Source organism: Crocodylus siamensis, chromosome 15 (assembly GCF_052110815.1).
Source record: "Crocodylus siamensis isolate JL-2025a chromosome 15, ASM5211081v1, whole genome shotgun sequence".
NCBI classification, from domain to species: domain Eukaryota; kingdom Metazoa; phylum Chordata; order Crocodylia; family Crocodylidae; genus Crocodylus; species Crocodylus siamensis.
In genome coordinates this window covers 49,483,143-49,503,880 of record NC_143409.1, presented here as the reverse complement: position 1 = coordinate 49,503,880, position 20,738 = coordinate 49,483,143, and the positions used below count along the sequence as shown (strand labels likewise).

The 20,738-nt window shown below is 53.6% G+C and overlaps 2 protein-coding genes across 4 annotated transcripts; one reads left to right on the top strand and one right to left on the bottom strand.

Annotated features, from left to right (window-relative positions):
- Nucleotides 1-1,588: 1,588 nt before the first annotated feature.
- Nucleotides 1,589-14,284, bottom strand: GPANK1 (G-patch domain and ankyrin repeats 1). Of its 3 annotated transcripts, XR_016439422.1 has the most exons (4): nucleotides 14,168-14,284; nucleotides 13,076-13,708; nucleotides 5,168-11,663; nucleotides 1,589-4,237 (listed from the first exon to the last, which is right to left on the bottom strand). XR_016439422.1 is itself a non-coding variant. In XM_090029792.1 (3 exons), exons 1-3 carry the CDS (start codon nucleotides 14,278-14,280, stop codon nucleotides 11,204-11,206), a joined length of 1,206 nt encoding a protein of 401 aa, XP_089885918.1. In that variant the 5' UTR covers nucleotides 14,281-14,284; the 3' UTR covers nucleotides 4,280-11,203. The 3 variants fall into 3 exon arrangements, 2 of the variants coding, with proteins under 2 accessions (XP_089885918.1, XP_089885919.1); XM_090029792.1 differs by lacking the exon at nucleotides 1,589-4,237 and having other exon boundaries at nucleotides 4,280-11,663; XM_090029793.1 differs by lacking the exons at nucleotides 1,589-4,237; nucleotides 14,168-14,284 and adding an exon at nucleotides 14,077-14,152 and having other exon boundaries at nucleotides 4,280-11,663.
- Nucleotides 14,285-15,695: 1,411 nt separating this feature from the next.
- CSNK2B (casein kinase 2 beta) lies at nucleotides 15,696-19,444 on the top strand. The gene is made up of 7 exons (XM_090029840.1): nucleotides 15,696-15,842; nucleotides 16,516-16,598; nucleotides 16,903-17,005; nucleotides 17,820-17,935; nucleotides 18,042-18,117; nucleotides 18,479-18,668; nucleotides 19,126-19,444. Exons 2-7 carry the CDS (start codon nucleotides 16,527-16,529, stop codon nucleotides 19,214-19,216), a joined length of 648 nt encoding a protein of 215 aa, XP_089885966.1. The 5' UTR covers nucleotides 15,696-15,842; nucleotides 16,516-16,526; the 3' UTR covers nucleotides 19,217-19,444.
- Nucleotides 19,445-20,738: the final 1,294 nt, after the last annotated feature.

The following is a 20,738-nucleotide window of genomic DNA, read 5'->3' as shown; positions in this document are numbered from 1 at the left end:
ACTTGTTGACTTGTTGGTCCCCATAATCCCCTTTGGGGGGTGCTTGGGTCCAGCAGATGCTGGTTCTTCGAGGAATCCGGGTGTTGAGCCAGGCCCCCTCTGGGGACAAAGGACTCAAAATTTGCTATCCAATCAGGTCTGCCCCCAGCTGAGCTGGGTTTCTCCCTCCAATGGCTGATTCTCCTTGTAAGTGGCCTGGGTCATGGACTGAGACCAGAGCAGCTCACAAACACAGGTTCTTGGAGGAAAGGGGCATTGGTAGCTATTGAGCACGGAAGTGAAGGGTACGACCTCTGAATCAGAGCTTCCTAGACCTTAAAAGCTGCAAGTGAGGAAGGAACAGTTGAAAAACCCAGCTCGGACCTTGTTTGTTCCCTCTCCCTTTCAGCATCCGCTGATGCTGTTGGATACAGGCCTTTGATATGCTATATTATGACACTGGCAAAGCCCACCAAATAGAGCTGTAAGCTCCACTTGGTTCAATAAAATCAATATGGGGATGGGAGTGAGGGGAAAAGCTTCAAAACAAGTGCACTGAAAGGAGGTGCCAAGCAGAACACACAGTACAGTGCCCACTGGCCTTCAAACAAGTCCAAGGAGATAGTGGATGCTGTCCAGTGAAATCCTGCCCAGAGAAATGAATAGACAAGGTACAGGAAAGCAGCCCCACAGTCTCCAGTGGCCAGAAACTCCTTCTTGGTCAGATACATGGCCAGCTTGGCTAGGGACAGGAGGAGGTTGATCAGGAGGTCCCAGGACTTGGTGGGGTCATGGATGAGGAGTGTGTAAAGGAAGAGGTGTGGGGAGTCATACAGCCAGGACCTCAGCAGGTGGATGATCCACCAGGTGATGTCCATGGTGGCTTATGGAGTACACCTGCATGACACAGGCCTATTTAATGTGCCTTGACAAGATCATGGGGTATTGTCCATCACAGGTACAATAAGCTTGCTGACTAAGGGAGGCCACTGGGGATACATCAACTGATTATGTGGGACAACAAAAAAACCAACCAGGAATGGGAGTGAGGTCATAAGTTAATATCTAGGTCATCAGAAGGGGACACGGAGCAGAGTACACGAGCCAGCACCCACTGTCCCCTGAAGGAGTCGAGGGAGCCTGTGGATGCCAACCAGTGAAACTCTGTCCAGATACATGAGTGGAGTAGTGCTAGGAAAGCAGACCCACACTTGTTTGGGCTCTTTCTGGCCAGAGCCTCCTTTCTGGTCTTATAGATGGCCAGCTTGGCCAGATCCAGGAGGAGGCTGGCCAGGAGGTCCCAGGACTTCCTGGGGCCATGGAGGGGAAGTCTGTAAAAGAAAAGGTGGAGGGAGAGGTGTGTTGGTTTAGAAATGGCATTTAAAGGCCTGTTTTTTGGGAACTGACTTACAGGTATAGGTATATGTATTAGAAGGGGTCAAGATGGGCAGCAGGGGTTAAATGGATTTCTAAGAAGCTTGGGTCTCTCACACAAAGTTTCTCACAGCCCTGGAAGCAGACAGGTTGTCTAACACAACAATGCCAATGAATGGACACGTAACCTAAGAACTGAAGAGGCATGCCATAACACGAAATCACAGCTTTCAAGGCAGACAGGTTGTTTAATACAGCAAGGACACATAGTCTAGAAAACAGGCCGGGGACCAAGGGAGTATGTACTATACTGCCCATAAGATGAAATAAGTGGCACCAGCTGGAAGTCCCGAAGACAGACCAAAGTAGAAGGCCCGGAAGGCTATGTGGACATGTGACCACAGAAAGACAACCAACCAGAGAAAGCCACGGATGAAGAGTCATCAGGAGGGAAAGAGAATACGAAAGCAGATACTTGAGAGTAACAAAGGGTTCCTTCCTGTCCCTCCTTGCTGTCCTTCCCTTTGTCTCGTCCCTCACCACTCCTTCTCCTCCCAAAGAGGGGTCCCTGTCCCTGTCTCTGTCCCCCAGGAAGGGTCCCCGAGGCCACCAGGGACCAAAGGCACATGACCCGCCCATCTCATGCACCCCGCTGGAGGAGTGTGTGGGCCTTGGCATCCCACTGCTAAACTACTGACATCTGACACCTGAGAGAGAGCAGCGCGAAGACTGCATCCTGACCAGATATTAGAGCCCTAGGATTTGGTAGATATATAAAATTGCTTGATTGTTCGTATTGCTTCTTTTCTGTTATCACTGTGTATCAGTAAATTTGCCTATTATCCAATGGAAAGGTCATGGTCAGTCTGAGAGTGGGTCCGTCCCCCACCCCACCCCCAGAACAAGTTCTCTGGGTCCTAAATCCAGAGTCAACAAAGTGCTGCCAGAACCTCATCAGCAGGTTTGGGAGGAGGTGGAAGAGGGGCTTCAGCCTGGCACACTCAAGGTAGGCATGTGCCAAGGTTTCCCTGTGTGGGCAGAAGGGGCAGGTGTCGGGGGTGTCTGTAAAGCATGCCAGATACACGCCCAAGGAGATGGCTCTGTGGAGGAGCCACCACCTGAGATCCCCAGTGGCTTGTGGGAAATACAGGCTAATCCACTGGGAATCCTCACCCCTGCCCTCGCCTAGGATGTCCCACCACTTATTGTTGGGGTGGGATGTGAGGATGGGATGATGGATGGTGCGGAGGTCCCCATAGAAATCTGGCAGCTCCTCCAGGTCCTGCTTGGGGAGACCCCACAGACAGAAGCGACGCCAATCACATTGGAACGCTTGGAGGTGGTGGAGGAAGGCCCAATAGAGGAGTCTCTGCAGGGCCTGAAGGCAGAAGGTGTGGACTTGGCTGAGGAGGTAGACCAGGCCTTGCTCATCCTCCTGCAAGGGGAGGCTCAGGACACCTTCAGAGACCCAGTGCCATCCCAGCCAGAAGAACCCCAGCATCCATCTCTGGAGACCAGCTGGAAGCTCTGGGGGCATGGCTAGGGTGTTGAAATAGTGCCAGACTATGGACAAGACCAGCTGGCTGATGATGCGTGCCCTCCCATGAAGGGAGAGACACTGCAGCAGGCCTGCCACACTTGCAGCTGCTCAGACACTTTGACCTCCAGCTGCTGCCAGGTCTCTGGTGGGGAGGGGTGGCTGGAGGACAAGTAGACCCCTGGCAGCGAGCCTGCACTCCATGGGATGTTTTGGAGTGCAGGTGGGAGTGAGCCAGGGGCACCCATGTTAAGCCAGAGCTCTGCCCAGGTCAACTGTGTCAAGAGGAGGCCACCAATTAGACTGACTCGGAGGTTTCCACTTGCACCGCTTGCCCAGGCCCTAGATGGTCAGGAGCATGTTATCAGTGTTTGCTGACAGGACCACACTCATGGGCAGCTCCTCAAGCACCAGCCCTGACACCTGTTTGCACAAGAGACAGAAGGGCTTAAGGGCAAAGGTGTGGAGCTAGCCTGACAATGGGCAGCCTTGATGCACCCCCTACCTGAATAGAATGGGCTCCATCAGCATCCAGTTGAGCTTGACCATACATGCTGCAGAGGCATACAGCACCTGGAGAAACTGCACGAAGTGGGGATCAAAGTTGAACACCCTCAGCATGCCTGTGAGATACCCATGATCTGCCCAGTTAAAAGCTTTCTCCTGGTTGAGGGACAGGAGGGCGAATGGCAGGCCATCCTTGCAAGCAAGCTTAAGGAGGTCCCAGACCAGGTACAGGTTATAAAGATGAAACACCCTGGAACTGTGTACATTGGGTCGGGGTGAATCACGTCTCCCTGTACGGACTCAGGTGCAGTGAGATGGCTTTTTCTATGACTTTGCAGTCCATACAGAGAAGCAAAACTGGGTGCCAGTTCCTCAGGTTGTGGGGAATCCCCTTTTTTGGCAGTAGGGCCAGGATGGCCCTCCTGCACAACAGAGGAGTTCCCTGTACCCTTCAGACTCAGCCCAGACCCTGGCAATGTACCAGAAGGCATGGTAGAACTCCATGGTCAACCTGGCAACACCTGGCACTTTGTTGGAGGGCATCAGACGGAGGGCACCTGAGACCTTGAGCAGGGTGAAAGGAGCCTCTAGCTGGTCCCAGTCACCCATGCTGACATGCAGCAGTCCCTCCCGCAGGACCTGGCAGGTATTGGCATCAGTCAGATCCAGGGAGAAGAGGCCCACACCCTTTCTTGCATCTCACCCGGGTCTGTGAGGGGGGTGCCATCACCTGCCAGAAGGCAGGTGATGCATTTCTTAGTGTACTTCCTCTTCTCCAGGGCATAGAAGTGGGAGCTGTGGTACATCTGTGGAAACATATTCCTGCTTGGTTCCTCAGACCTGGAGAAGAATGCATGGCATTTGAAAGCTTGGCTAAGTGTATGCCAAACACAGACCCTGGTCAACAACACCCCAACCGTGGACTCTGTTGGTCCAATAAAAGATACCACCCACACAAATCATAGAATCATAAAGAAGTCAGGCTGGAAGAGACCTTCAGAGGTCACATTTAATCAAACCCTGGCCCCCGCCCCCCATCCATACCAATCTGATCAAGGGGTTAAATTCCATCCTGACCCCAAATAGGGTGATCAGTCTGACTCTGATCAGAGGGGCAAGACTTTCTAGCCAGAACCCTTCAGGTTTCAGTCCCAACAGGAGACTGGCACAGCCCAGTTGCAATCCCCACCTGGGCTGCAGCCAACACTCAGTGCCCTCTGGGGAAGGGTTAAACATATCCTTGCCTCTACAAATATTTCAGCTTACTGGTATGTAAAAGTCTCTGTCACTGATTTTCTTCTCAAATAAAATGCACTGAATTTTACCTGAATTCATGACTTATATTTGGCCTTTCCTACAACTGTCTTTTCCAGGTGAATAAATGCTCCCCTGAACAATAAAACACGAAAAGATCCCAACAATGGCGATGTGTAGGGGTGCACGTGGGTGCACGAGTACCCTGAGATTGGACTCCCTGAAACTGGCCACTGACAACAGTGCTGGCAGCGCCTGTGGGTGGTTGCTACTTGCCTCCCTCCACCCACGCCACTGAAGGTGGACACCGACTGCCAGTTGGAGCTTGCTGTGAGCCTCCTCCACCTGCTGCCGACACCACTGGGGTGGCCTGTGGGCATTCCCCGCTTGGCCCACCCTTGCTGTTGATGTTAATGTGACTGGTTGAGGCCAGTCCTTGCTTGCTACCACCATGCCCCCAGGCAGTTGCCGTGTCCCCCCAGCCTCAGGAGGCATGAGGCATTCATGGATCCTAACCTTCTCTCTTCCAACTGATGTGAAGCAACCATGGATTTACATGTAGGTCCTAATTCTCTCAAGGTTGCTCTAGATTTCCATCTCAGCCACAGACCCTGATTGTCCCTTCACAGATGCAATTCTCTTGTGCCTGGAGATGTCATCGTCTTTTCTGCTGTCCAGGTGAAGGGCACTGCGTTGTCCTGGATCAGAGCACAGAGATCAAAATGTACTGAGGAGGCATTGCCTTGGGAGCCATTGTCTTTATCACCCTGATCATCCTCCTCCTTCTGCTGAAACATAGAGGGACTTATCCCTCCAGCTGTCTCTTCCCATGCCTAGGGCATTCACATGCCCTCCTAGAGCTCTGGAAGTCCACTTTTGCTTCATTGTGCTTCTGAAAGGGGGCTTAGGCACCTTTGAGCTAATTTAATAATTTTCTCTGGTAATCTGATAGGACACTGATCATCTCATTGACTGCTAATTCCTGTCCTATTCACCAGGAACCAGTGCCAGGATCTGACAGTGGCACCATCTAAAGGCATTGATATCAGACCCTGTCATGACCAATTGGCATGGGTGGATGTAATATTTTGAAAAGAAGGTGCAGATGGCATGGCACCTTATGACATACAACACAACACATATTTTTCTGCAGTTAAAATGAAAGCAAAAGCTTTACCAATATGTGAGGGGGTTAGTGCTATATATTCAGTTTAAGATCAAAGCAAAAACAAGTATGAGTATTGGAATATATCTATGTGGAAGTGATGACCCTGTTTCAGGCAGAGGGTTGGATTAGATGATCTCTGGAAGTTTCTTCTAGCCTTACTTCTATATGAATGAGCATTAATTTGCTAGAATCCATACAGTTTTAAAAAAACACTACAAACTAGACAAAAAAAAATAGTCAAAGGATACGTTATCATTAGTTCCATAGTCATCATCATTAAACACGTCCCTTATTAAGTTTAATGAAAAAAAAATCCAGCCTTCTTGAGTGTTTTGAAAGTGCCTCCAATATTTCGCTGTCAGTCATTTCTACACCCCAGAGAATGTGACCACACCTGAATAAAGGTTTCTAGAAAGAGCTACAAACAATCTGCAGGTTGGTGAAATAGAAAAGAGACATTTCCAGGATCGGCTAACAGACAGCTACGTTGCAGAAGAAAGGAAGATTTGAATTGTGGCGGATTAAGAGGATTAAAAAGGAGAGAGGGTTGCTCATACCTGTGGGGTAGAGAGAGATTAGCAGGAATCCCCAGGTAGTTGGTTTTAAAGTGTGGGTGGAACAGAAATCCAAGGCGGGTGTTGACTATACTACACCTTCCCTGGATCTGCTCACCCTTCATTTGCATGGCAATACAATCACTGAACAGGAAAGATTGTGTGACACTGAGGAGTGGGCTCCACCTCTCCTGCCCATATCTGGCCTTCAGGCATGTTGACCTTATGCTGTGGCAGATAAAATTCTGGAAAAAATCCTTTTTCCCCTTCCCCACTTCATTCTTTCTTCCCTTGGAAAACAAGATGCAGGTCTTTTTGTGGTGGCATGTTGTACATGAGTAAATATGGTAAGTGTTGCTGGAGAAAGACAGAGGCCTGCTCAGAGCAGGGCAAACAAAGAGGGCAATAGGGATGGTCCAGGGGACATGTGAGGGTCAAGATAAGCCTGGCAATCTCTTTCAGGGGAGAGATGGGTGCCAAATCCCAGGCACCAAATGCTCTTCCAAGGATTCTACTGTGGGGATTTCTCAGGCTTCTGGGCCTTGCTAGTTGTCCTCTCCCTGTTTCTAAGTCTTCCCAAGAGACATTGGGTGGTGCCTGCAGCCATGGCTGGGACTTTGACTGGGCTGTGCCAATGCTTTTGCAGACTTAAAGCTGGAAGTTTCTGGCTGGAGGGTCTTGTTGATCTGCTCAGGGTCAGACTGATGCCATATTTGAGGTCAAAGAGTGCTACCCTCTAGTCAGATCAATATGGCCATGAGCAGGAGGGAGTGGGAGTGGGTGTTGCCTTCCACTATAGTGAGGCCAGGAGGGCATGGCCTCTGTCTGGGATCTTTAGCATATATTAACAACCTTTTACAGGAGCAGGACATTGGCTGCTGTAATTCCTCCACTTTCCCTGTGGCAGGTTCAAATGTGATGCCTACTGTTGTGTCAGGAGTGACAGTTGTTTGAGGAAGAGGTTGGATGGTGGATTTGTCTGGGATGGTTTGGATGGTGATGATTAGGGACCTACCGAAATTGCAATTTTGCAATTTTCATAAAAAACTGTGATTTCAGGTGGGCTCTGTAAAACAGAGTGGGCTCCCTGACCAAAAATAAATAAATAAGCAAAACAACTTAGCAAAAATAAAGTTGACTCCATCTGGGAAGCCAGCAGTCCTTGTGGCCATTGCAGCCCAGCCACACAGCCCACTGAGGGTTGGCAGGTGGGAAGCGGGGGCTGATAGGATGGCAAAATGTCCACTACCCCTGCCTCTCACTGCTGATCATCGTCCTGCCCCTCTCCACCAATGGATGGTGCGGGGTAGAGCTTCATGACAGCCAAACAGTGGAGAGGTGAGGTCACCAGGGCCCCTCGGCTAGAGGTGTGTGGGTGGAGGGGGAGACCCTCTGTGCTCATCCACAAAAATGGCAGCCAGCCCAGTGATCTGCCTTTGAAATCAGCCACCAGCCACCTCAAGTTTGGCAGATCCCTAGTGATGATCCTACCTCAGACAAGAGGCTGGTCTACATGACCTCAAAGAATCACAGAAAATTTGTGTTGAAAAGGACCACAGAAGGTCATCTAGTCCAACCCCCTGCTCAAAGCAGGACCATCCCAACTATATCAACTTCTCTTCTCCAGACTAAATAAGCCCAGTTCCCTCAGACTCTCTTCACAAGTTGTGTGTCCAAGCCCCTGAATCATTTTCATTGCCCTCTACCGGACTCTCATGAATTTTATAGACATTAGGGGCTGGAAAGGACTTTGCAAGATCATCGAGTCCAGCCCCCCTGCCATAGGCAGGAAGCCTGCTGGGGTCAAATGATCCCAGCAAGATAAGCATCTAAACATTTTTTTGAATGAGACCAGAGTAGGTGCTTGCACCACCTCAGGGGGGAGTCTGTTCCAAGACCCTGGATATTTGGACTGTAAAGTTTTTTCTTATTTCCAGTCTACATCAGCCTTCCAGAAGTTTGTGGCCATTAGACCTTGTTATTCCTTAGGGAGGTCTGGTGAACAACTGTTCTCCCAGATACTGGTGCACACCCCTTTTTTACTTATAGGCTGCCACCAAGTCCCGCCCTGAGCCTTCACTTCTCCAGGCTGAAGAGTCCCATGTCCATCAGCTTCTCCTTGTAAGGCTTGTTGTCTTCGGCTTTGATCACATGGGTGGCTCTCTTCTGGACTCTCTCAAGCTTATCCCCATTCCTCCTGAAGTGGGGGGCCCAAAACTGGATGCAGTACTCCAGCTGTGGCCTCACTAAGTAAAGTGGGAGGATGATGTTCCTGGCTTTGCTTCGATAGATGCATACCAGAGTTTTGTTTGCTTTGCCAGCCACAGCATCGCATTGGTGGCTTCAGGTTTATCTCGTGGTCAATCAAGACTCCCAAGTCTCTTTTGGTCATGGTGCTAGCGAGCTTAGCACTACCGATCCTGTAAGTATGATGTTGGTTTCTCCTCCCAAGATGGAGCATCAATTTGTCCACATCCTTTCTGTAGTGGGGGACCCAAAACTGAACACCAGATGTGGCTTCCCCAGTGGTGAACAGAGGGGACGAATCACTTCCCGTGACCTGCTGACAACACTTCTACTAATGCAGTCCAAGATGCCATTAGCTGTATTCGGAACCGGGGCACACTGTTGGCTCATATTGCGCTTATTGTCCACCATCACCCCCAGGTCCTTTGCTGCAGAACTGCTGCTTAGCCAATCGGTCCCCAGCCTGTCCTGGTGAAATCTATAGATCTAAAACCATACTCATTACAAATGTTACTTTTTGACATGTTATTCACTGTTTCCAGGACTGTGCCAGGCATAGGCAGATCCAGGATTTAGAAAAGTGGGGTGCTGGTGGCATGGCACATCATGACATATAATAGTTTGTTTAATGCGTAGCCCCCAGTTTTGGTGGGGAAAGCTATGCACTGGAGGCAAGCAAATACAGTATCACAAATCTCGTTCCAAAGCTTCTCTCTTTAGAGCTGAGCTGAGCAACAGGAAGAATTGCTTTGGTCACAACATGCTTCATGGCATCTGCCAGGTGCTACATTTAGCCACGTGTGGTTAGGTAGCTACATGTTCTCATATGCTCATCTTGGTTGAAAAAATAAATAAATCGAGCACAGCCAGGATGTGTGGTCAGGGCTTTCAAACTAAGCGAGAGGCAAACAGCAGCAAGAAGCACAAAAGGAAATGAGGCAGCTCTTTTCTTCAAAAAGGAAGAGGGTCAGATACTTGTAAGAGTTTTGGTGATGATAGATAGGGCTGTAGTTATGCTAAGTTACAATCAAACTAAGGCACTGCAAAAGATCTTGGGAGTAGCAGGCTTCGTGGATTGCTGGATGGACTGATAAAAGATGCACTGATTCAAAGCAAGAAACAGGAGCTGAACAAATGGAGGAGGAAAAAGAATTCACTAGCAAAGGAGAGAGAACAAGAGGTCACCCCAGCCCCACAGGGGACCAGTTCCCGACCCCTGAGCCCTGTGTGGGAGCCACTGGCAAGGAATGAGCTGCAGGTTCCTGGAGTTGGCAAATAGATGAATAGAAAGGGACATCTTGACAGAGAGATACAAATTGGGATGGGACGGGGTCTCTAGGCTATAAATACAGGGGCCGTGACACTTGCCATTGTGTAGTGATGTAGGGGGCATCTGTTGCATGTCATACATCACTTTACATTGGTCTGGGCAGTTTTGCTGAGCCGGGCTGATGGTAGTACAGACCCACTAGCCCAGGGGAGCTCAACTTTGGGTCTATGGGTTAGATCTGGTTCATGGGGTTCCCCACAGGTCCAGAAATCAGGTGGTGGGGAAGTGGTAGCTCAGAGTCACAGATCCAGACCCATAGGAAGCCCCAGACCCTGCATGCTGGATCTGGTGCCCAAGCCTAGCATGCAAGGCTGTGCGTGGGTGGCGCTGATCCCTCAGGACTCAATCCTGACGTGGTCGGGAAGCGGGTATAGCCCCTCTTAGAGAGTTGTAGGTGGGGCCACATAGAAAGGCAAGCAATTGTCAATATGGATCCTGTTTGCTTGGGGGTGCTCCAGAGAGATTCAGTCAAACACTGATTTTGCCCCTTTCTGTATCTATCAGCAGTACAAATCCAAAGGGATTGGAAAAGGCTGGAGGGGGTCTCTTGCCCTCCTCAGCTCCCAAACTGGAGAAGAGAACAGGCTGCAGTTCCACTGCTGGAACAGCTCCACCTGGGACAGCAGAAACAAGAACTTATCTGTGCTGGTAGAAGTTGGGACTGGGAAACGCACAGAAATACAGAGATGGGGCTGGGGGGGGGGGGGTCATTCCTCCAGCAAGGGGCTCTTTAAAAAAAAAAAAATGATGTCATCCCACACAGTCAATCCAAGAAGCCAAATACTTTAAAGGGGCTGTCAGTTTACTGGTGGGTCTCTGGTTAAAGGTCAACATTTTCCCATCCTGCGCCAAACTGAACCGGTTGAGTATTTCAAAGGAGCAGGTTAATGGGGCAGTAATGAAATTACATCACTGGGTGAAAGGTAACCAGGCTAAACTGGCTGAAAATGGCTTAAAAGTGTATGTTTTCACATTATTATTACGAATAACAATCTAGGTAACATCCAAGACATGACAGACCAAAGTTTATGTGAGGGTTTCCAGACAGTCAACTTAACTGGCTGTAGAGGCAGAACCAGTGTGGCTACTGGTTGGCCACTGGATGTTAAAGGTGGGGCAGACACCCGAACTCAAAATCCAACTGGTTCAGAGGCTACAAGGGACACTGTTGGCTAAAGGTCAAGGTTCATGTAAGAGTACCACTTAGGTAAGCTGATTGGCCAAGTGACTTAGAGGCTATAGACCAGCAGAGTTCAAAGGTCAAGGTTCATGTATGTGCGGAGGTCACGTTCCCAAGCCTTCTCCTTGGCCTCTTGGCGCTGCGCCTCCCGTTTCCCAACTGTCACTGCCCGCTCTGCCCTGGGCCTGGGCTCACTGGGCTGGGCCACGGAGCTGGGGTCGTTGGCATCGAAGTGTGTGACCTTTGGCTTGAGGTCACTCCGGAAGCCCAAGCCTTTCTGGTCCCTTTTGAGGACGGTCTGAACAGGAAACCTACGGCCAGAGCCCTCAGGCCCCAGCCCAGCCTCGCGGTCCCAACCTCCTTTGACCATGAGCTGGAAGCCGACATTGGTCTCTGGGATGTGGTAGCGGGTCGGGGGCAGTGGGTCGCGGCGGTTGAAGAGGTGGGCAGTCGAGCGCTCATGGAGTTCCACGGTGTCCTCACTGTAGTGCGCCTGGCACACGGCACAGAATTTCTTCTCCGCCGGCGGTCTCCTGAGGAAGGGACCACGGGGTAGATGTCTCAGAGCTCCGAACGAGGGGTGGGGAATGGGATTAGGTGCCTTTCCCCTCTCGGGGGTGCTGGCACTGATCTAGCTCCAAGACAAGGGGTGGGGAAGATGGGGAATGGGGTATGTGCCTTTCCCCTCCAGGGGACACCAGACCCGATCTAATTCCAGGATAGAGGTCCTGACTGGCTCACAGAGGAGGAAATGGGGCACAGAGCCCTGCCTCTTTATGGGGTGCCAGGTGTGATCTAGCCCCACAGGAAGGGAATGGGATGGCCTAGAGGTTGAGTCACAGGCTTTTTACTAATAGACAAACTTTTTCACTGATGCACCTGTTAACTGTCAGTGAAAATCCTTTTGGGTTTAGCAGCCCTGTGTGACTGCAGCAATGGTTTCACACCACAGGGGTCTCCCTACCACTGTTTCTTTTAAACAGTGTATGCATGCGGCCATGCACAAAAAAAAAAAAAAAAAAAAAAATCATGCTGAACAATAACTTTTTAATGCCGTGCACACAATGGTGTACCCATGGGGGGTGGGGCAGTAAGAGGTGCCGGCCTGGGGGTGGGGTGGGGGATACCCAGTTCTGTAGCAAGCAGGCACTGACACTACCCCTGCTGCCGCTGCCAGCCACCCCACCCTGGCCACAGGCTGCTGCAGGAGGGGGGGGAGGGGTGAGCACACTGAGGTACCTGCACACTCCCAGCCACGACTGCCCACAGATCACCAGACCTTAGAGAGAACATTGCCCCTTACATCCTGGCACCCCTGACTGCTCCCGTCATGCTGCCCCCTCAATCCCTCCCTCAGCTCTATCCTCTCCAGCCCCACTTCCCTCATCCCAGCACAAACCTGCAAAAAATCCCACCTGCATCCCAGCAACACTACAAGAACAGGAAGCAGCAGCATGTGGCTAAGTGGAGGGGTATACAAAATACTAAAAGGTTCACCACAGTGAGCTGTGCTTGCACTTGGATACCAGGTGGTGCTGCTGTGCTCTGTCCATCCTCACCTCAAGCTCCAGCTGTCTACTCTTTCAGTGAGAGGCTCAGGAAGCAGCCCGTGCTTGCTTGCTTTTTTTTTTTTAAAACCATGGCTCAGTTTTATTCATTGACTTTATGGACAAGCTTTTAGCTTGGATTTTTACTGCTAAACAGCTTGAATGTAAAGGCCTGCAATTAAAAATCCAGGCTGCTTTTAAATTCAAGCTTCTAGCCTGGATTTTAATTAAATGTCCCTAAGTTAAGAACTTTAATTTAAGGACAGTCAGTAAAAATTCAGGGTAAATGCATTTGCATGTAAGTTTACGGATAGCTGGCAACCCTGGTCATGGGGTTCTTCCATTCCAGGTACCCTCAGCTCTAACCTACCCCCAGCTAACAGGACATGGAGACTCACCTGGGTTCCCTCTCGGGGGGCTGCACTGTCTCACATTCCCGCAAGACCTCCACCACGTTCTCATGGCCAGCTTCCTCAGCGAGGTCCATGGCATCCCGGCCCTGTGCTTCACACACCCCAACCCAGGCGGCCCCCCGGCTCAGGAGGTACCGCACAGCCTCTGCCTGCCCAGCGTAGGCTGCACACATCACTGCTGTCCAGTAGAAACCGTCCCGGTAATTGATGTTGCAGCCTTCCTTCTCCAGCAGCCTCCGCAGGCCCCGTAGGTTGCCCTCCTGGGCTGATCTGAGCAGCAGGTTGCCCTTGTGGTCATCTGTCGGGTCTGGTGGCACAGGGCGAGGAGCTGGAGCTTCACGGCGCCTCCGAGGGGCCCTACGTTTCTGTGGAGGGCTCCTGCCACTGCTGCTGCTGTCCCCAGAAGCCAGGAGACTCTCATAGAAGCTGCGGGCTTCCTCGCCTGCTCCGGGGTCCTCCCGGCACTCCCGGGAGGAGGAAACTTGTTTCCGGAGCTGCCCATCTTTCCAGAAGTCTGAATCCTCTCGGGCCCGGGTGAAGGCAATGAGCTGGACACCGTGGCTCATGGCTGAGGCCAGAGACAGGCAGGATGATGACGGTGTACCAGGAGACTTCACCCTATAGGAGAAGACACTCAAGGTCAGCCAGTGAAGTTAAGAGACCAGTTTGGGGGGTGGGAAACAAATGAAAGGGGGAAAGAAACAGACTCTGGGCCCTGACAGGGCCCGCAGCGCCCAGGGCAGAGCAGAGCAGGGAGGCGCTGTTGGGCCTCCAGCAGATAAGGAGAGAGGATAAGGGGGGGAGAACAGGATGAGCAGGGCAACAGCACTGGGACAGAGACATGCCCGGGGGGAGAGTGAATGCAAGGCTGAGGCGGGACACAGGGCTGCGGGTGAGGAGTGACAGCCATGTCCATGGGCCCATGGGAGCAGAGGGTGGGGTTTGGGGCAAGGGACAGAGGGCTGCAGGTTAGGAGTGAAGCGCACCGGCAGGGCTGGGGGGGTCAGAAGCGACCCCCGGCGGCTGTCCCCCTCCCTAGGTCTTGGTCCCCCCAGAATCCCCCGCGGCAGCACTCACCATAGAGACGCGCAAAAGCCTGCGCAGAACGCCCACCCCACTTCCTGCTCCTCCAGGGCCCGCACACATGCGCACCACTCGGCGAAAGTGAGGGTGGGTGAGCTGCTGCGCATGCGTAAAAACCTACGGTGGGGGCGACTGCTCATGCGCGCGGTGGTTGGGTTCTACGCATGCGGATGCAGAAACCGGGTGGGAGGCACAGAGCAGCGGCGCCTTCACTCCCGTGACAAGCGAGGGGAAATCAGCGCATGCGTATCAGCAACACCCCCCCCATGGCAATTAGTACGCATGCGCAATCATCCTCGCTTCTCTCCCCGCCTGTCTCCCAGCAACGGCCCCCTGCGGCGCGGAGCCGCTCTTGCCTCGGGCCGGTTAGCCAATCCGGGCGCGCGACCCCCCGCCTCATTTGTATAAAGCCCAGAACCCCCTGCGGTCCGCCAGGCGTTCGTTCTCTAAGTCAGGGTTTAGGCCCCGGTTTCAGGGGGAGGCGAAGGGCCAGTTGGGAGCAGGGCCACTTCCACCCATGGAGAAGGAACACAAGATTCATCCAGGACATATAAACCATGACTTAATTTGAGCTCACCCTAGCCTCAAGGAGTGTTGAAGCTGTGTTTAGAAGTCTGTCTTAATTTGCATATAAATACAGAAGGGAGCTTAGGAACCATATTAATGAGTGGGGGCTGAGGCTCGTTAACATAAGGGGGGCACGTGGACAGGAGGGCGGCCATGGAGGTGGCCCGGGGCCTGATCCGGCGCAGCAGCAGCAGCCCGAGAGAAGGTAAAGGGCGGGACCCGGACCCGGGGTCCCTGCTGCTCAGCTCCCCGACACTGGGCGACAGGCCCTGCCCGGAGCGTCGGGGGTGAAGCCCCACCGCTTCAGGGATGCCCCAGGCCCCCCGGTGGCGCTTGAGGCACACTGGCCACGCCCCCATGGAGAGGCCACGCTCCTCCTTGCCCATGGAGGGTTGGCGAACCTCAAAATGCCACCCTCCTGGAGCAAAGCCACGCCCCCAGACGGGCCTTGCCTCTGGCTTGGCTGCTGCTGCTCCCATTGCTTTAAGCCACGCCTTCTTCCCTGCAGGCCACGCCCTCAACTGGTGTTTTTGAACCTGGTATGTGTCCACCTGCTCCCGGCTCTTTAAATCCAAGCCACGCCTCTCTCTGGAGGCCACACCCCTTCCATGTAGCCACGCCCCTCCGGGTCCTTGGTCTAGCTTGCCTTCGGCGGCCCCCGGCCCTTTAAAATGAGGCCGCGCCCCCTTGCTGAGGCCCCGCCCCTCCACGGACGCACCCTGGCCGAGACGAAAACTACAAGTCCCATGGTGCTTTGGGGCCGTTCCACGCCCCTTCAATCTCTTTTCCACAATGCACCGCGGGCGCTGCTTTCCCGGCCTCGGGGCGCCTCTAGCCGCTCACGTGACGCGGCTCCGCACGGAAGTTGGCCTCCCCTCCTAGCCTTTAAACTGCCGCGCGGGGGCCACCGGGAAGTGTAGTTGGAACCCCAGCGCAGCGCTGCTGAGCTTCTCGCCTGCCGCACTACATCTCCCGGCGCGCCGCGGGGTGGGGTGGGTTATGGGGGCGCATGCGCAGTGCTGAGCCGACCGTAGGGCCTGGGAGCTGAGCGCTGGGCGCTGGGCAGCCCTTGTCGGTGTAGGGGACCCGGTGAGGCCCCGCGGTGAGTGGCGGGGGGAGAAACTGGGGGGGACCCCACGTGACAAAGGGGTGGGGGCAGGATGGGGATGGGGTTGGGGGCTGGAAGGGGAGTCAGGGTAGGGGCGGGAGGGCTGGAAGGGGCCAAGGTGGGGTGGGGCTGGAGGTGGCTGTTGGGGGAGAGGCTTGATGCGGTGGAGTTCCTTTTATGCCGGGGAGGGGTAGGGCTATGTGCCCCCTCCCCCACTGGCATTTTACCCCCTCCTGTACTCAAACACATGGGGGTTTGAGTTTGGAGATATGGGGGTGGGAATGACTCTCAACTTCCCCCCACCACCAGCCACAACTTCTATCCCTGTTACACCCAGCCCTGCTCCACCCCAGAGCCAGTCGCAGTTCCTGTCCCCGTTCCCATCTCCCCTGTGGTCATTCCCAGCTCTCCCGTACTGGTGTGTGGAGGGTGGGGGTGTAAATTCCCAGCACTGCCCCCCCCCCACCAGCCACCTGCAGGTTCTGTCCATGTTATACTCAGCCTGAATTTCTGGCCCCCACCCCAGAGCCAGCTGTATCTTGGGGGTTTACCTTTGGGTGGGGAGGGGCTGTGCTGGGGCTTGGGAGACTCCGGGCTGAGACCAGCTGTGCCCGTTACATGGCTGGGGAGGGGCTGGTGGGGTTGTGACAGTTTCTCCCCCTGGCAGAGGAAGGGAAGATGAGTAGCTCAGAAGAGGTCTCCTGGATCTCCTGGTTCTGCGGCCTGCGGGGCAACGAGTTCTTCTGCGAGGTGAGTGGGGCCCGGATGCCTGGGTCCTTTGGTTGGGATGTGGGGCCTGGTAGAGTTGGAGCAGGCGGGGCTGGGAATCGAGACACCTGCGTTCTCCCCCAGTTCCTGGAAGATTGTAGAGGTTGGGAATTTGGAGTGGGACGTCTGGGTTCTCTGGGAATCAAGGGGGAAGCTGGGAGGTGAGAGCAGGGGGGCTGGGAGCCCTGACACCTGGGTTCTCTGGGAGGGGATGGAGGGCTGGAAGGGTACAAGCAGGGGAGAGCTGGAAGCCTGGGTCCCAGCTGTGCTTTGCTGTCTCCCTCAGGTGGATGAAGACTACATCCAGGACAAGTTCAACCTGACGGGGCTGAATGAACAGGTCCCCCACTACCGGCAGGCTCTGGACATGATCCTGGATTTGGAGCCAGGTGATGACATGGAGCAGGGGCCTCTGGGAGGCGGGGTGCTTCTGGGGGTCTCCAGGCCTCCTTCATCCCTCCTGTGTCCCACCAACTTGGCCCAGTGGCAGGTTACACACTTGTGCCCTCCCCCTTCATGCATGCAGAGGTCCCTTTGGTATGAAATGTGGCCTGGCTAGGCCCTCCATGAGGCTTCAAGTCTGTGTGTCTCATGTGGGGCAGGGCACAGTGGGGGGCACATTGCATAAGGGCAGGAGCCAGGCCGGTCTCTGCCTTGCAGTAGTGTGAGGGCCAGTGGCAGAGTTTTCATGCTGCCGTGTTTCATGATGCAGGCTTCCCTGCACTGAGCCTCTGCCGCTTGCCCGACGTGTAGCTTGCTTCTCCCTCTCCTTGTACAAGTATGTGCCATGCTCTCATTGACACCAGTAGCCTGGAGCCTGGGAAGCTGGTGTGTGTGCTTTGGTGCCAGAAGGACATGGCCCTCCTACACTACCTTGCATGAGGTGGTGGGGAGTTCTGGGCCTGGGGTACAACGCTCGGGCCTTGCACAAGGGAGTCATGGGACACATTAGTGAAGGAGACACTGTGGGGAGACTTAGGGGTTTTTCACTGGGGTGGGGGCTGAGAAGCTGTGCATGTGTGTGCATGGGTTCTTGCACAAAGGTTTGAGGGGCACAGGCCTCACCTGGTACCTGCTGCATTAGGCCCAACCACGGGCAGCCGTGTTAGACTGGGATCTGTTAACCTGGGTTGCCCTGTTAGCCTCACCTGCTTGGGGGCAGCCCTGTTTGCAACCCTCATGGCCCTTCTCCCCCCCACCCAGATGAAGAGCTGGAGGACAACCCCAACCAGAGCGACCTCATTGAGCAAGCGGCTGAGATGCTCTACGGCCTGATACATGCCCGCTACATCCTCACCAACCGTGGCATCGCCCAGATGGTGAGTTGGCTCTGCCCCCCCTCCCCCCCCGCTGGCACCCCCTGCAGGACATCAGCTACCTCCCCTCCCTGTTTCCCATCTCTCAGCTCCTCCTATTCTCTCCCAGCTCGAGAAGTACCAGCAGGGTGACTTTGGCTACTGCCCCCGTGTCTACTGTGAGAACCAGCCCATGCTGCCCATTGGTAGGTGCAGGGGGTAGGGGGAGCTGGGAACCTGGAAGCCTGGGCTCTCTGGAAGCGGGGGAGGGGCTGTGGGTGTTGGAGCAGATGAGGGTGCGAGCCTGGATGCTTCGCTTCTGTAGAAAGGGAGTGTGGCTGGTGGGATATAAACTGGGCTGGGTGCCTGGGTTCTATGGGATGGGAGGGGAAATGGGGGGCTGGGAGCCCGGATGCCTGGGTTCTGTGGCTGGGGAGTCAGGATTGGGAGGTTAGAGCTGGGGGGCTGGGAGCCTGGGTCCTCTGGGTGTTGGAGTGGGGCAGGGGCTGGGAACCTGGACACCTGGTTTCTCTCCAACTCCTCCTCCTTCCCCCTACCCCCTTCCAGGGCTGTCAGACATCCCTGGTGAGGCCATGGTGAAGCTCTACTGCCCCAAGTGCATGGATGTTTACACACCCAAGTCCTCACGCCACCACCACACAGATGGTGCCTACTTCGGCACTGGCTTCCCCCACATGCTCTTCATGGTACATCCCGAGTACCGGCCCAAGCGACCTGCCAATCAGTTCGTGCCTAGGTGAGCACCTCCTGCCCACTCCTGTTAGTTGCTCTGGCTGGAGCCACACCCCCTCAGGGTCTGGACCCCTGCCAATCCTGGCCCAGGTGTTCTGGGATTGACAGAGTCTTTTGCAAGTGGATTTGGCTCCTGGTCATAGGGCAGGTCTAACCCTGGGGCAACTTTAGCCATAGGGCAAGTCCTGGTACATTGGTAACCTGGCTCTAGGGCTTTCTTCCCTCCCTGGGGGGGATCCGGCTCCAGGCTTTCCTTTCTGCCTTCAGCTGGAGCTGTCACCAGACTCCATTCTTGGGGGGACTGGCCAATCTGCCTCCCTGTTTTCTCTCCCTTTCTCTCCCACCAAGGGCCCATTACAGCCTCCCAGGGCGTCCAGATCTGGCGTGTGGGGGGGAGCTTCTGGAAGTGGGGGGAACCTTGACTAGGCCCTCCCTCATCTGACTAACCTTTTTTTTTCTAGGCTGTACGGCTTCAAGATTCACCCCATGGCTTACCAGCTGCAGCTGCAGGCTGCCAGCAACTTCAAGAGCCCTGTCAAAACCATTCGCTGAGTCTCTGCCTGGACACCTGGGTCCCTTACTTCCTCCCCTCCCCACTATTTCATCTTGGATCAGGGTCACTGGTTTGATTTCGTTTCTCTTTCCCGGGGTCACCTCTACCCCTGGAGCCTGGCCTTCCTTTTCCCTTCCCTGAGAGCCTGACTCTTTTTATTAGTTCGTCGGTTAAATTAACTCTTACATGTGCAGAAAAGAAAAATTAAAACTCACTCTGTGACGTTGGCGGGTTGTGGATTTGAGGTTTGGTGATTTTTTTTTTTCCCCTCCCCTTTTTTAAAAATAAAATCAGTTTAACTGATGCAAAGAAGTCACTGCTGGGCTCTTAGAGTGTGGGGCTGCCTCTGTTCTCTTGAGGGGATGGGGAGGGGTTGGAGACTTGTTGGGAGTTCTGGAGCAAGGACAACTGGGAGTCCAGAATCCTGGATTCTTTCCCAGCCCCAGGAAGGGAGTAGGATATGTTACTTTTAACTGGTTAACTGCATGGGAAATTTAGACAGGCTACACCGACAAAGTAATGGTTATGCCACAGAAATGGCCATCAGCCACAAAATTGAGTAACCAGGTATGTGGCTGTTTCTTGAAAAACACAGCCTATCTTCGTAGTTGCTTTTTAACCAGTGTTAATTTAATTTAATTTGAATGTGCGGTATGTCCCTGAGAGGCTGGCATGACTCTCCTATCTGCCCAGAGCTTGGCCCTGTTTGCCTGTAGCCAGGGGTGGATCTAAGGGGTGTGCACTAGTGCAACTGCCCCCCACCCCGCTTTTGTTTCCTGCTCTACCCAAAGTTTATAACCTATTGGCTGGGAGAAGCGATAGCATTCCTGTTTGATTGAGTTCTCTATTGGCTGGGAGAAACGATAGCATTCCTGTTCGACTGAATTCTCGGCTTTTAAAAAACTCATAAAAATCCTGAAATAGGGCTGGAAGGGCCCTTCCAAGGTCACATCTAGTCCAATTCCTTGTCTGAGGCAGGGTCAGCCCTGTCCAAACCAGCCCAGACAAATCTATTATCTAACCTCTTTGCTGAATGACTGTCACCCCTGACACAACACAAGACATTACACCCAAACCTGCAACAGGGAAAGTAGGGGGACTGTAGTGGCCAACGTGCTGCTTCTGTAAAAAGATGATAAATGAGGGTTTGCCTGGGATGGTTGGGTTGGGGCTGATCCTGCCTCAGGCTGGGGTTGGACTAGAGGTGACTTCTGAAGGTCCCTTAGCCTCGCTTCTCTAGGATTCAAAACTCGAGAGAGATCCCAGCTAGAGGCCATGCCTCCTGCTAGCTACAGAAGAAGGCAGCCCCCTCTGCCTAGTCTGTACCAATCTGACTGTGAGAGAAAACTCCTTCCTGACCCCCAGTGCAGTGTCAGTCTGACCCTGAGTAGAGGGCCAGGACCCTCCAGCTATAAGTCCTAGCAGGAGCACTGGCACAGCCTAGTCAGGATCCCCAGCCATGGCTGCAGTCAACACCCAGTGGCTCTAAGGAAGCCAGGAAAATACATCTTGACATCCATA